At 40.8% G+C, this 14,447-nt stretch overlaps 1 protein-coding gene across 3 annotated transcripts; it reads right to left on the reverse strand.

Moving 5' to 3' along the window:
* Positions 1-1,704: 1,704 nt before the first annotated feature.
* thumpd3 (THUMP domain containing 3) lies at positions 1,705-13,901 on the reverse strand. Of its 3 annotated transcripts, none has more exons than XM_030051187.1 (10): positions 13,746-13,901; positions 13,112-13,422; positions 11,720-11,797; positions 11,005-11,430; positions 10,025-10,155; positions 7,688-7,757; positions 7,483-7,598; positions 7,189-7,293; positions 4,722-4,845; positions 1,705-2,288 (listed from the first exon to the last, which is right to left on the reverse strand). In XM_030051187.1, exons 2-10 carry the CDS (start codon positions 13,325-13,327, stop codon positions 2,115-2,117), a joined length of 1,440 nt encoding a protein of 479 aa, XP_029907047.1. In that variant the 5' UTR covers positions 13,328-13,422; positions 13,746-13,901; the 3' UTR covers positions 1,705-2,114. The 3 variants fall into 3 exon arrangements, with proteins under 3 accessions (XP_029907047.1, XP_029907048.1, XP_029907049.1); XM_030051188.1 differs by having other exon boundaries at positions 13,112-13,392; positions 13,746-13,896; XM_030051189.1 differs by lacking the exons at positions 1,705-2,288; positions 4,722-4,845 and adding an exon at positions 4,932-5,014.
* Between the last annotated feature and the right edge of the window lie 546 nt (positions 13,902-14,447).

A 14,447-nucleotide genomic window follows, 5' to 3' on the forward strand; every position in this document is an offset into this window, starting at 1 on the left:
GGACAACAGGATTGGGCCACACCTCTTAATGACTGAATTCAGGTGATTCAGTCCCATGTATAAAATCAAGCAGCTAGCCATGCAGTCTGCCTTTACAAATGTTTGTGAAACAATGGCTCGTTCTAAAGAGCTCACTGAATTCCAGTGTGGTACTGTAATAGTAATGCAATATGATGTCACAAGTCAGTTTGTTAAAAGTTCTTCCTTCCTAGATATTTCTCAATCATCTGTAAATGGTATTGTTGCAAAGTGGAAGCATTCAGAAATCACAGCAACTCAGCCACCAGGTGGCAGACCAAGTAAAGTTACAGAACGGGGTCGCCGAGTGCTGAGGCACCTAGTGCGTAAAAGTGGCCAATGCTCTGTTGACTCAGTAAGTGCAGAGCTCCAAATCTCCTCTGGCATTAACATCAGCACAAAAACTGTGCCAGGAGCTTCATAGCATGAGTTTCCATGGCCGAGCAGCCACATGCAAGCCTTATATCACCAAGCATAATGCCAAGTGTCAGATGGAGCGGTGTAAAGCACCTCACCACTGGACTCTGGAATAGCGGAAATGTGTTCTATGGAGTAACCAATCACACCTGGCGGTCAGATGGATGAGTCTGGGTTTGGTGAATGCCAGGAGAACGTTCCCTGCCTGACGGCACTGTGCCAAGTTTTAAGTTTGGTGGAAGAGGGATAATGCTATGAGCTTGTTTTTCTGGGCTCGGCCTTGGCTCCTTAGTACCAGTGAAGGGAAATCTTAATACTTCAGCTCACCAAAACATTTTGGACAATTCTCTGCTTCCAACTTTGTGGGAACAGTTTGGGGAAGGCCCTTTTCTGTCCCAGCATGACTGAGCCCAAGTGCACAAAGCAAAGCTCCATAAAGACATGGTTGGGCGAGTTTGGTGTGGAACAACTTGACCGGCCCACACAGAGACCTGACCTCAACCCCATCCAACACCTTTGGGATGAACTAGAATGGAGACTGTAAGTCAGGCCCTCTCATCCAACATCAGCATCTGACCTCACAAATGCTCTTCTGGGTGAATGGGCAAAAATTCCCAGACACTGAAAATCTTGTAGAAACCCTTCCCAGAACAGTGAAAGCTGTTCTAGCTGCAAAGGGGGAACCAACTCCATATTAATGCCTACAGATTTAGAATGGGATGTCATAAAAGCTCCTGTAGGCGTAATGTGTAGGAGTCCCAATACTTTTGTCAATATAGTGTATATCAATACCCTTGCAAAATTAAATTCGCCTCTGCAGAACTTTAACATATTCATGTTTTTTTTTCCTTGCCAACACGTCACTTCCTGACAAGAGCTACCAAAGAAATTTAATGTGCCTACATGCAGCATTTCCTTTGATGGGAAATACCCACTATGGATTGACGTTGGAAGATTACTTCACTGTCAAACTGAGGGAAGCAAAATATCCCTGTCTGCTTAAGTTCATGTATGATTAAAATCTTTTGTTGTTCCTTCTGAGTCATACACATACCAACAATCCCTTCTTTTAAAACTCATCTGATATGTTTTAGTAGCCCCCGCCTATTGTGAGTAGTTCAGATTGCGGAGTGAGAAATAGTCCTGCTAACCAAAAAGGTTACAAGTGTCCCCTTACAATAAGGGTGTGTTTGTATATTGCATGTCATTGTCAAAACAACCAGGCTGAATAATTGGCTGAGTGTATTGTTATGTGAATATGCTCGTCAATTATGACACTTTGGAAACATTTATTTCTCACAGCCAAAAGCAACATAAAGTTCCTCTAAAAACAACAGGTCACATTGAGTCTGAGAGTAGAGGAAGAACAACATTCACCAGATTCCTGAACAACTGAACAGCCACACTCAAACAGAAGGTAAACTGCTGCTGAACATAAACATTAGGTGAGTTTCTCTTTCATTTACCCCACAACCTTCATAAATCAACTGTTAACAATACAAAACGGATAAACAAACTGTTTGGCACGTTTGAAAAATCTGAATAAAGAAAATGAAGGAAAATAAAATCTGTAAAGTGGGAATACTGAATAAATTATATTGATCCTACATAGCCTCTTAAATCCATCATGAAAACCGTTCCAACAGGATAAGGATTAAGAAGGCTTCTAGTCCACTCGGTTACTTTTCATCCTCTGGTGTGTTGGCCATTCCTTGTGGTTCATGGACATCCTCAGGAGTTTGTCCAAACATTGCTCCTGTCCGCTTGAGCAGGTACACTGCAGCATGTAAACCCCCTACATTGACCCAAACAGTGTGCAGCTTTCTCCACAATCCTCCCATCCTGGATAAAGCCTGCAGGGAGGGGCAACATAAATCTTGTCAGGAAAAACTAGCGAGCGAGACAGACATTTGTTTTGTGTATAAGATCTGTGCTTAGACAAATCCCGCTGGTAAAAGCCCTGTGTGTTGCAATACTTGGGCTGATGCAATCCTAGAGCACTTGTGTGGTTAAATGTTTATTTAGAGATGATTTAAGGCTAAATTGAATCTACTCAGTGTGTGCAGGCTTTTAAGCAGGAACCACAGTAGATTTTGCAAACTAGATAAGAGGCTACATAAGTGAAAAAAAAAAAAAAAAGTTAACAGTACTCAGGAAAAGGTGGAACCCATCCGTTCGTTTTCCCATTGCAAAACAGGGTTTGCATATAAGGGGGGCACCGCAAGGCTGGGAAGGCCTGTATTATGTAATGGTTATATGTAAATTATTACATCAATCAAAGTCACTTCACATCAACAGTGGTATTACATAAGCTTAACACATACACATAAAACTGACAGAAACACAGACATGCCGGGACAACACACCTCCAGTTTGCCCCTTTTTTCTCTCAATACCAGTCATGCTGAACTAATATGTCTACCACCTCATGGTGACTCACTATGTATCTATAACGACAATATAAACCAACTTATGTGTAGAGTAAACAGGTATCATGAGCCAGGCTAGACTTCATGAGTTAAGAGTGACAAGCTAGTTAAAACCCAGATTGTTAAACCATCTGGATGCCTGTCGTCATTGGGTTTGGGTTAGGGAGTGCTAATGATGATGCACGTTACAAGTACCACAGTGCTAGATGTGCATGCATAGCTACAGCAGCTTTAGAAAGGGATACAACAGCTAATTTAAAGAATGGATTATTGCACAAATTCTCCTTAAAAAAAACACTGAATCACTGAACAACATGTAAGCCAATTTTCCACAACAGGTACAGGTAAGGCAGAGCTTACAAGCCGATTAATACTGGCAAGTCACCTTAAAAAGCAAACAATTTAAATTAATGACGTTCAGCCCTGCTAATTATAGTGCAGTGTTACATTGATGGCATGTCGGTCAGCGAGTCCATTCACCCTTTAGGTCATGTGGTCTGAGGCTTGCAATGAGGTCACACTTCCGTTGCGGGCTATAAATGTAGTATTTAGACCCATGACCAACACACACCCCCAAACATGGCAATGGCACCAAATTACTCATTTGCTCAGACAGCACAAACAACCACTTTGGTCTCTTATACAGACCACTAGTGAGGTTTAGACTCTTAGTCTTGTTTAGAAAATGATTTCCATGACAAAATTCCGGTGGGCGACTTTCGGAGAGATGGGAAAGCTCACCCACCATTGACCATCAATAGTCTGGAGGTGGAAATGGTGGACAGTTTAAGTTTCTTGGAACAACAATCCCCTCCTCTCTCAAATGTGATGACAACTCGACCTGGACCATCAAAAAAAAGGCCTCCAATGATTATTTTTTCCTGCACCAGCTCAAAACATTTGGGGTGTCCAGAAAAGGTATGCTGCAGTCCTACAAGGCTGTGGTGGGTTTTCTCACCTTTTCTGTATCTGTGGTATGGCTCCACAGCTCAGACTTGTTTGTTCTGCCTAAAAAAACATCCGCTGCAAACTCAGCCCCCTCTTTGACATCTACAATACCCACATTCAGCGCAAAAGGTCTAAAAATACAACAGGACTCCATGCACCCTGCAAACACCCTCTTAATAATGCTCCACTAAGGAAAAAGACTCAGGGCCATCAAATACCGAGACATGCCATTTCCTCAACAGCACTTACTGCAGAACCATCTAATTACTAAATTGCTCCCTGATTCTGCATCAGCAGTAAGCACTAACAACTACTACTGTTTTTTTTTTTTTTTTTATTGTATTTTGCAATTTATTCTATCTTAAAGCACCTGATATTTTATTCTTATATTGTGCTACATCTTAAATCCATGGATATATAATGTTGTATGGGGTGGGTGGGGGTTATCTGTTATTATTTTTTTAATTATGTGTTATACTTTGATTGTTTGTTGTTCTGTCATGAGACAAATTCCCAACAACTAAGCTGTATGGCATTTAAGTGCATGCACATGCAAGCAGTGTACTAACTGGTTTGACAACAGAACCATGAATTGCTCACTCATTTTCAGGAAGATGGTGCATACATCTTATACTGAGATGAACTTTCCAAAACATTACCTTGAAAGAGTGAATAAATCAATACAATTTGACATTATTATTGTTTATGTTAAAATACATTTACTCAGAGGAGCTCTGACAGCACTGTTTCGGTCTCAAGTGACATTCCTCAGGGTGCGTGTGAGCAAGTAACATAGCTTCCTCTTTATACAAGACATCAGGCACAAATGTACCCAACAGGGATTCATTTGGTAATAGATATTTGTAACTTGTCCATTCATCATTAGTAACAGGACATTTCATACATCACCTTGGAAAAGCATTTCTTGTCCTGAGTCAACAGGACAGCTTTCCCTGAGCCTGGTCTGCACACTCGAGCCATCTCTCTCAAGCAGGAGGGGTAAAGGTCCCAGTTCTTCTTCTTAGAGCCCATTCTTCAAATAAATAAATAAATAGATAAAAAAACAAGAGACACAATGCCATTTTTACTTGTCTTTAGATGTTTTTTTTTTTTTTTTTATCTTACCATTACTGATAGATGTACAGTGCCATCAGAAGCTTTTCAACCCCCCTGACTTTTTCCTCATTTTGTGGTGCAGCAGTCTGAATTCCAAAGAAATTCATTTTTAGGTAGTGTGGGGCTCTACAGAGAGCAATGCCAGTCAGCATTTAGGTCATGTGATCTGAGGCCTGCAGTGAGGTTTCACTCCAACGCATCGGAGTTGGTTTTAGTATGTCACTTTGACAATGCCAGTCAAATAAAGGCATTTTACTGTTTCTAAGAGAGTGCCTTGGAATTCTTCTGTTTTTTTTTTGCACTACATATATCCCTCTCCAAAGAGCACCTCAAACTAAACAATGAGTCCATGAAGCGCTCCTTTTTAACATTTTTTTTCCATCAGAAGCTTTTCAACCCCCCTGACTTTTTCCTCATTTTGTGGTGCAGCAGTCTGAATTCCTAAGAAATTAATTTTTAGGTAGTGTGGGGCTCTACAGAGAGCAATGACAGTCAGCATTTAGGTCATGTGATCTAAGGCCTGCAGTGAGGTTTCACTTCCAGTTTGGAGAATTCCAGGTTTTAGTTTAAGCAGGGACACTTCTTCATAACGGTAGTTTACTCAGTGTTTCTTCCATATGTACTCTACTGAGGCCGAGGCAAGAAAAAATTCTTAATTTCATCAAATTAAATGTAGCCTATTCTCTCAAAGACATGCCCTCATGATTAAACTGACAAGCAACATGAGGTCTGAGAGTGAGGGATACACACAGACGAATTGCTGCCTACAATATTTCCAAAGTATTTCTATTGTCACTGAGTAGAGCCACTGCTGCTGAAAATACACTCCCAAAACATGCTGTCACTGTAATGTAAAACTGTAGGGGAAATACAGTAATTGATAGTGTAACAGTGAATCACCAACTATGGCTTTTCTTTTAGTAAAAGCATGGTAGAAATACTATAGTGGTTAAACCGGTGGTGCCAAAAACATATTTACTACAGTATCCTATGCGGCTTGGAGAAAGATATTTTGTCCGCTGAGCCTGCATTTAGTTCATAGATCATACAACTCATGTAACTTGCCAACGAGGTACAGCAGCCAGCAGTTGTATATATTGTATTTTATCTGCTTGGGCTTGTTCCCCAAGCAGAACAAGCAAAGGAGGGTTTTTATAACAAGATCACGTCACTACAGCATTGCAGCATTAAGCAGTGCAGAGTTAAGTGGCCCTCTAGTAATGCCGATACGGTAAGTATTCACCCCCCTAAGGCAACACTTCATTGAAGCACCTTTAGTGATTATAGCTTGTAGTCTTCTTGGATACATCTGTATGTGCTTGGCATGACTTGACTTTGGAAGATTATCAAACCATATTCTTCCTTGCACGTTTACTCAAGCTCTGTCACATTAGATGAGCAGAATCTGGACAGCTATCTTCAAGTCACTCTAATTTCACTGTAATTTTCAATAGGTCTGTGTTGTGGGTTGTGCATGCAGGGACAGTCCCGGTCTTGCTCTGAAGAGACTGTGCTGCTGGTATTCATGTATGCTTGTTGTTGAATTGTTGTTCTGGTTGACGATATATTTGGAATGCTAATACGACTTTGCCTTTGTTTGGCTCCTTTCGTTGCCCTTTCAGTCTTTACAAGTGTCCTCGCCCGTGACGCTTAAAAATCCCTCAGACATGACGGGGTTGCAGCCCTCACCATGCCTACCAGTAGGAATGGAGTAAGATAAGCAATGAACCCTGCCACTTTTCTGCCAGATAGTGCTCTGCATTACAGCGAATGAGTTGACCTTTCAACTTTATCAGACCACATAATCTTTTGTGGCACACTCTCCTTCAGAGTCTTTCAACACATTTTTCACAACCTTTAGAGATGCCATAATGTTGTTTTATTTATTTATTTATTTTTGCACGGACAACCTGTGTCCAAAGTTGCTTCACGCACATTTGATAACTCATTTTAGAGCATCACTGCACATGGGCTGAATATTTCCTGGTTCAAAACAATTCAGCTTGACATTTTAAATTTGGTTGTGGAAAATCTGTAAATAAATTCCACTTGGGCATTATTGGTTATGGTGTGTAGACTGGTGACAAAAATCCTCATTTAATCAGTTTTGAATTTAGTCTGTAACACCACAAAGTGAAATAGACAGAGGGATTAAATACTTCATGAAAGCCATGTTGATTCAAAGGGGTGAATTTCAAACATTAACGTGTTTAGTATGACTACTAATTTGTAATTCTTAATCACACAACTGTTACGGTACCTCTTTCCAAACGGCATGTCAGTGACGATGATGTCAACAGAGCTTGTCCTTACTGGTAGATGGCAGAGATCCCACTGCACCGTGTCAATGCGCAACCCAGGTACACTGTTCCAAGAGAATGACCTTTAAATCATAATTCTTGCACAACTCATGATATTAAAACAAACTCCTCACAGGATGTTCAGGAGGAGTCCCCATCAGACACTGCTAAAAATATTGACACTCTAGGTAAGGTAAGGTAAGGTAAGGTAAGCTTTATTTATCCCGCATAGGGGAAACTGTTTTTACTCTCACCTGCCTTTGTCTTCTCTTCGTTTTTGGATGTGACATATATTGTTGAGGGTGCGGCTAACTGCCATGTCATTGTTGTCACCGGCGATATAGAAAGAATTATGAAATTCTAGGGCCCCCTGATGAAAGAAAATCATTATACAACTGTGATATGTGGGTCTATTTTGAGTAAAGATTAAAATTAAAATGTACACCAGCTGTGGCCTACCTCCAATGGTATAGCTCCAGTCCCACACATTGGATCAAGTATTATATCTGATGCCTGAGGTTTACACAGCCTGCGTCAACAGAAAATAGAATATGAATACTATACATGTACAGTTATCCATAATATTATTAATTAATGAAAACTGAGTATGCCTGTTGCCTACCAGTGCAAACACTAGCCCAAAGGACAAGCACCACTACAAGACAATGCACTTTATCATTTACGACTAAACTAATTTCACATACAAAAGTGTTGACAATAAAAGCATATTAGATCACAATACTTTTTAAAGTCTGTTAGGACATTATTCTTATTGCAAACAGTGCATGTTTCTTCAAAAGACATACAAGAAAGAGGGGTGGATAGAAATTGGTTTGGAAATTTTGTGAAGGGAACTGATTACAAAGACCTGCTGGACTCAAAGGACAATGCCAGACTAAAACTTACAAACTGTTCAGGAGTGTTTATTAAATCCCCTCCCAACATTTTCATATGTGCGTGTGCCTTATCTAATTGAATTATTAACATATTGTCTATTTTTGCCATTTTAAAATTTACAAGCATTTCAATGGCTAACCTCTCCACTAATGAGTCTGTTGTAAACAAAAATATAGATGTGACAATAACATTTTTAAGGGTACACTGTAAAGAAGGCGTGTTTTCTGGTGAACACTTTCATCTCACTCACACTTGAGCACAACAGCATAACAACAAAACAGGAAAATATTTGACAAAATAATTGTAAGGTGAGGCATTTACTGTGATCGATGCCTCAATCAGGCATTTTTTCAACTGTGTAAGATGTTTTTCATACCAGAAGAAAATGAATGGCAGCCAACAGGTTCTACAGAAGGTAGGAAAACAAAACCTGATATCTACAGAAGAAAGTACACTGACTGTGCTGAGAATTACCTTAATGAGAGATGTAATCTAAATGATTAGCACAAATTTAAAATAGATTGGCACTGTCCTTTAATGGAATACCAAGCCACACACTCAGTACATGTCAACCATCCGTCAGGTGTTTTCTCTGATACCTCCAACTGGTTTCTGGCCCTGGCTGTTGTTCTCAGCTTCTCCAAAGGCCAGTCTCTGTATCAGCTGTTACTCTCATGATGCTAACAACAATTATGATGGCGAGTGAACTGGTGCTGATGCCCCGCACCAATGCTCTTTTTCTTTTTTTAGTGTGTATTTTGTTTATTATATGTTATTTAAATATTTGACACTTTGATGCTCAATCTCAACACTGACTGTACACCTTATTATTCTGGAAGGGGATCCCCTCTCTGTGAGACCCTTCTGCAACTTTCTTTACCTTTTTTTTTGTAATGAAATTTTTCCTTGTTTTCACTGAAGACCTATGGTTAGAGGGTGCCATATGCATTTAGTGTTTCATAATGTGGCCATTATGAAGCTTTGAGACTATCAATATGGCCTTGTTCAGACTGCCAGCCAAAATTGTAAGTCTGGATGGCAAAAAAACAAAAACAAAAAAAAAACAAAAAACAAAAAACCCAAAAGCATGAAATGTGATTTTTGCTATTTGAATCCAAGCTATATTTGGAGGTGGTTTGAAATGCGATTCCAATCAGATTTCTATGAATGCGTCTCAGGCAGCATACTCTGGCCAGATTTCAAACTGTCTTTTGCATCACTTGTAATGCGAGACACAATGATAACGTCAAATCCAGAGTGACGCAAGTGCACGAGAGAGTCCACCCTGCTACCAGCAGAGCGGTATGGAGGACAACACAGAGAACAACAGTCTGTGGACAGATACTGAAATAAATTGTCTGTTGGCACTTTGGGAGGACATCTCTGTACATCTGTCATGCTTCCATGTTGGAAAGCCGCATCACCTGCCTATTTTGTTACCACAGCAACCCATGTAGATACACTGGTGATGTCTGGACACACAAATCAGATCTGATCATTTGCCAATAACAGTGTGGAAGACTGTCTTTAAGATCTGTTTTGAGAAACAAACCTGACTTGCCTGCAGTCTGAACAAGGTCTACGTGCTATCCAAATAAATCTTATTTAAAAAACATATTTTCAAAGTTTACATCTTATACTTTAAAATGGAAATATCTAACAAGAGAAATCCAACTTTTGTGACTCTGAAGATGTTCACCATTCATGATATTGCAGAGTCAACGTGGCACCCTAATTGTAGGACACAGAAATAATGCCAATAACTGTATTACATAACTGACCCTGGAAATAAAGTAAGGATTAATATCTCAACCACAGCTTTACAACAGAGTCATGTTAACAGGGCCAGAAGGTATTACCTTACCTCCAGTATCAGGGAAACTGGTGTTACAAAGTTACCTTAGCATGCCATAGCACAGGGTGGAACGCAGAGTAGTGGGTCCAAAGTGAGTGATGGTTCTCCTATGAAGACTCTCCTCTGTCAGTGCAATGCCAATCACAACCTCTTGATTATGTATGTTCAGTAAGACCTGCAGACACATGATTGAGAAACCATAAAGATAACCTAAGACACATAGTTGTGGACTTGTCCATGCACCTTCCGTAAACAAATCTACCTGGCCAAAACAAACACACACAGGGCAATGCCAGTAAAGTTACAAAAATCCAAATATGAACCGAATCAGAACATGATTGAACTGAAACTGATAGTAGAATAAGTTTTGTGGGCAAAACATGGTTCTGATGCCATAATTACACACAACTGGCAACTAATACTGAAAACCCTAGAGCGAAACACTGAAATGCTTTGAAATCTAGAGTGTGGCAGAGATCCCCAATTATCATCTCTGGGTGAGAACAGTCTGTGATGAATTTGACAGACCAACAGTTGTAATACTTACATGTGCACTATGCAAAATTTCCAAAGGTCAACTGAAATAAGGACGCTTTAGTCTAAACTGACAAAAAATGTGGAACAAGCACCTTATTTTATTAGTGAATAAAGTCAGTGATGAGAACTATGATGGCTCAACCATCAAATTATTTTTGATTATAATTTTATAATTTTTTTTTAATATATATATATTTTTTTAGTAGTCATGTAGTCAAAAGGTTCCACACCTCCACTGACCTTTGGCAATTTGGCATGATGCACCTTTAATAATACCTGAAAATGTCTCAATTATTAAAGTGTCACACACTGTGACCACATCTGTTTATCATGGAAAGTGTTCATAACCAGAGCTGTTATTCTTTCTTTTGTCACTCCTAAAGGCTAAACATTTGAGGTGTTCCCTACAGATTCATATGACGGGGTAAAGTTTATTTTGGCTGGTGCAGTGGTATTCAGTCAGTCCAATCCCAGCAACCACACCTACCTCAATATCAAACTTAGTCATGTCTGCTTTCCACTGGAAGAATTCTTGCACAGCACCACCAAAGTCTCTGGCAGCCTCGTTGGAGGAAAAGCTGTGTTTGTCACCGGCCCGGCTGCATGTCACACGGAACTTGATAAGCTTGGCCTCGGGTGCCGACTCCTCTGGCTCCTGGGCGATGGTTTCTAACTCAGGTGTGCTCTCCTCTTTAGCCTGGCTTTCAGAAGATAACGGCTGTGGTGGCTGCTGCTGCTCAGCTTCAGCCATGCCTGCATCCATGGCCTCACTGTCAGGTTTCACCTTAGTGCCATTTCCTCCTTTCCTACGGCTTCTTTTCTTTTTCAGCGAGTTGTTTAGTTTCCACACTTCCAGAGCATTGGTCCAGGGGAGTTTGGATGCGAGCTGCTGCAAGTCCAACAGTGTCTCCTCCTGTACAAAACACAGTATTTTAATCTTACTGCACTCTGGGAGTAATGCACAGGCCTGTTATATCAATTACCATGGAGTTACCTCTAATGAACTTATTTGTGCTACAACCAAACCCCACCAACCAAATAAACAAATTATATTTTGGACAGTTGGTAATACTTAGATTCAGCAATTCAGTAATGGCTCTTTTACAACATGGAAAATCTGAGCAGGGCCACTTCTGGTTGATTCCCTGGCTTAGGAAGGTGTGGTAAGCTGTGTGACTTGCAAATACACAGTGGGTATGTACCTTTGTATCTTTGAACTGGTAGTGTTCATATTCATCTACCACAACAAACAGGTTGTCCACAGATCTCAGGAGGTGTACCTATGATGGGGAAAAACAGACAGACAGACAGATAGATAGATAGACAGAAAATGAGGTCCATCTGTAAAATTTTGAAGGTTATAAACTGAAGACTGATAAAAATTTTGACCTGGTTTTGACTTTTCTGCAGCTCTATCCTCAGTGAATATAGTTTGAATATCAGTGTCTAGTTCCCAAGGTCTGTGTCAACATTATTTTACCATCACTAAGAAATGATTTATTTTTACAGACAAATAGAGAGACCTTTTTCAAATAAACACTGACCTGTATTAGCCTAGATCATAACACATCATTTTTACTTCTGGGTGGATTTGATATAAACAACAAATCCACCCAAAAGTAATAAATCTTATGAATCTGTTTGTTTTGATCCCAGGTGTCCACAAAGGACATCACCACAGTGCGCTCTGAAGCTTTTGGGTGCATACACCTACAAGCAACAATCTGCTTTGGTTATCACTGCAATTCAACAGTGAGACCCATGTCATCCACAAGCTCCAAGCAAGAACAAACTTAAAAGGATCACACATGCTCTCTCCAAAAATCATTTACTCCCCCACACCCAATCCCTCAAAAATGACTGACAGAGCCATCACATGCCTTCCACATAAAATAGTGAATGACTCTGATCACCCTCTCAACCAATATTTTACACTACTACCACATGGCTGTAGAAGCAGGATGATAAAACGGAGAAGTGCTTGCTTTGGCAGAAGTTTTGTCCCTTCTGCCACAGTGCCGCTCAACAAACTTGCCATGGTGACCCAGTATGGACCCAGGCTTATTTGTGTGTGTGATACATGCATATGTGTTGGGACACAGGGAGGGCTGAAGGTTATTTCTATCTGTATGTTGCAGAATGGTTATCTGTACGTTTTTGTGTTTGTATGGGTTATGAAAACAAACGTCTTGTGAGGTAATAAAAATTCTCTTTTTATTGCCTAAAATTTCACTGTACTCTCTTTAGCTTTGACTTAGACCCCTCATAAACTTAGGAACTTAGCAGAAGTGCTGTCTTATGTTTGAATAACAGCCTAGCTTTAGTATTTGCTTGCAGTCAGAAAGCAACATGAACTGTCTGATAGTAAATGTCTGATATGCAAACAGGAACTGTCCAGTAATTTTTTTGGTATGCCTTAGCCTCTGAATGACCTTTATATGACCCGTTTTCTATAAATACACTGATCACCTGATGTTCATGGTCAGTTTGTGTCAGTCAGCTGCTTAGTTTCATCAGACACTGCACTGAAACCTTTGCAAAGGCTCATAATAAAACTAATGAAGATTTTCCAGCACACTATCTATCTATCTTACCTGGAAAAGCTGGTCGGTAGTGATTTGAAAGTAAATGCGGCCACGGTCTCTGCTGATCCGGGCTTCAACCCCAATCTTCTCCTTGACCTCATCTGCAGCAGTGTGCTCAAACCCTGTGGGCACCGTGGCTCCGATGGTCACCGTGATGATGGCCTCAGTCTGCGGTCCCAGCGTCACGGCGCCCTGGTCTGCATCCCCATCTCCCTGTGCTGACATGTTTGCGGGGACACCGAGCTACAGCTGACCACTAACACCACCTGTATCCCAGCTCAGCGGCTCACCTGCGCCCGTTGAACCGGAACAGAGAAACCCTGTCACCAGAGAGCATTCAAACTGTCAGGACTTCACGTTTTCACGAGCTAGGTGTTGTCATTAACGACCAATAACGCATCTCAAAGAGCTAAAACCGTTTATTAACATCATTTGGATAAGACCACAAACATTTATGACACACTGCTAATGTGTAAAACATTATAAAAGACTCAACGGGAAAATTCAACAGTGGTTTCTCTAGCTTGCTAACGTTAGCTGTTAGAGGCTAGAAAGTTTGTTGTGATTCAAAACAACGGTAGCTAGTACTGTATTTCTGTTAACCGCTGCTAAATCATGAGGTATAGTCGTGTGATAAGCCCACCGGTTGGTTTGCACAAGTTGTTGACAGTCTTGGTCGGAGCCGGTTGTGTTAAACTTGGCTAATATGAAGCCGGACCACCTGGTCAAACACGAGGCAGCTACATTACTCGACAGGCACAGACTGGATACTACTTCCGGGTACGTGTTTGCTGTTAGTGACCGATAGAGGGCGTCGTGGTATAAAGATTGGAGCGTAGAGACTATTGACAACACAATTCATCCAATATTTTTTTTAAAAAAGTGTAGTGTGTGTGTGTGTGTGTGTGTGTGTGTGTGTGTGTGTGTGTGTGTGTGTGTGTGTGTGTGTGTGTGAGAGAGAGAGAGAGAGAGAGAGAGAGAGAGAGAGAGAGAGAGAGAGAGAGAGAGAGAGACCGAGAGCATGCAGTAGACAATAGCTTGCAGGCTGTCAGATGTTAAGCTTTTGTGTTTTATTCCCAGTGGAGGAGCTGCCAGCCTGTTCCAGCAAGGCTTGCACAAGCACCCCCCCCCCCAAATTTCTGTGTTTGGCCTCTCACACACCCCTCAGCTATAACTAGACATGGGTAAATCTTGAAAGTAGTGATTAGAATAACTGTCTCATCCATTCTGCCATGCTTCCACAGGTGATTAATTGTACCTCCCTGGGCTGTGGAAGTACCAGCTTGAACTCCAGGTCAGTGCTTGAGATAATGCTCCATCTATCACCAAACACCTGTAACTGTGA

This window comes from Myripristis murdjan, chromosome 5 (assembly GCF_902150065.1).
Source record: "Myripristis murdjan chromosome 5, fMyrMur1.1, whole genome shotgun sequence".
Taxonomy (NCBI): Eukaryota; Metazoa; Chordata; class Actinopteri; order Holocentriformes; family Holocentridae; genus Myripristis; species Myripristis murdjan.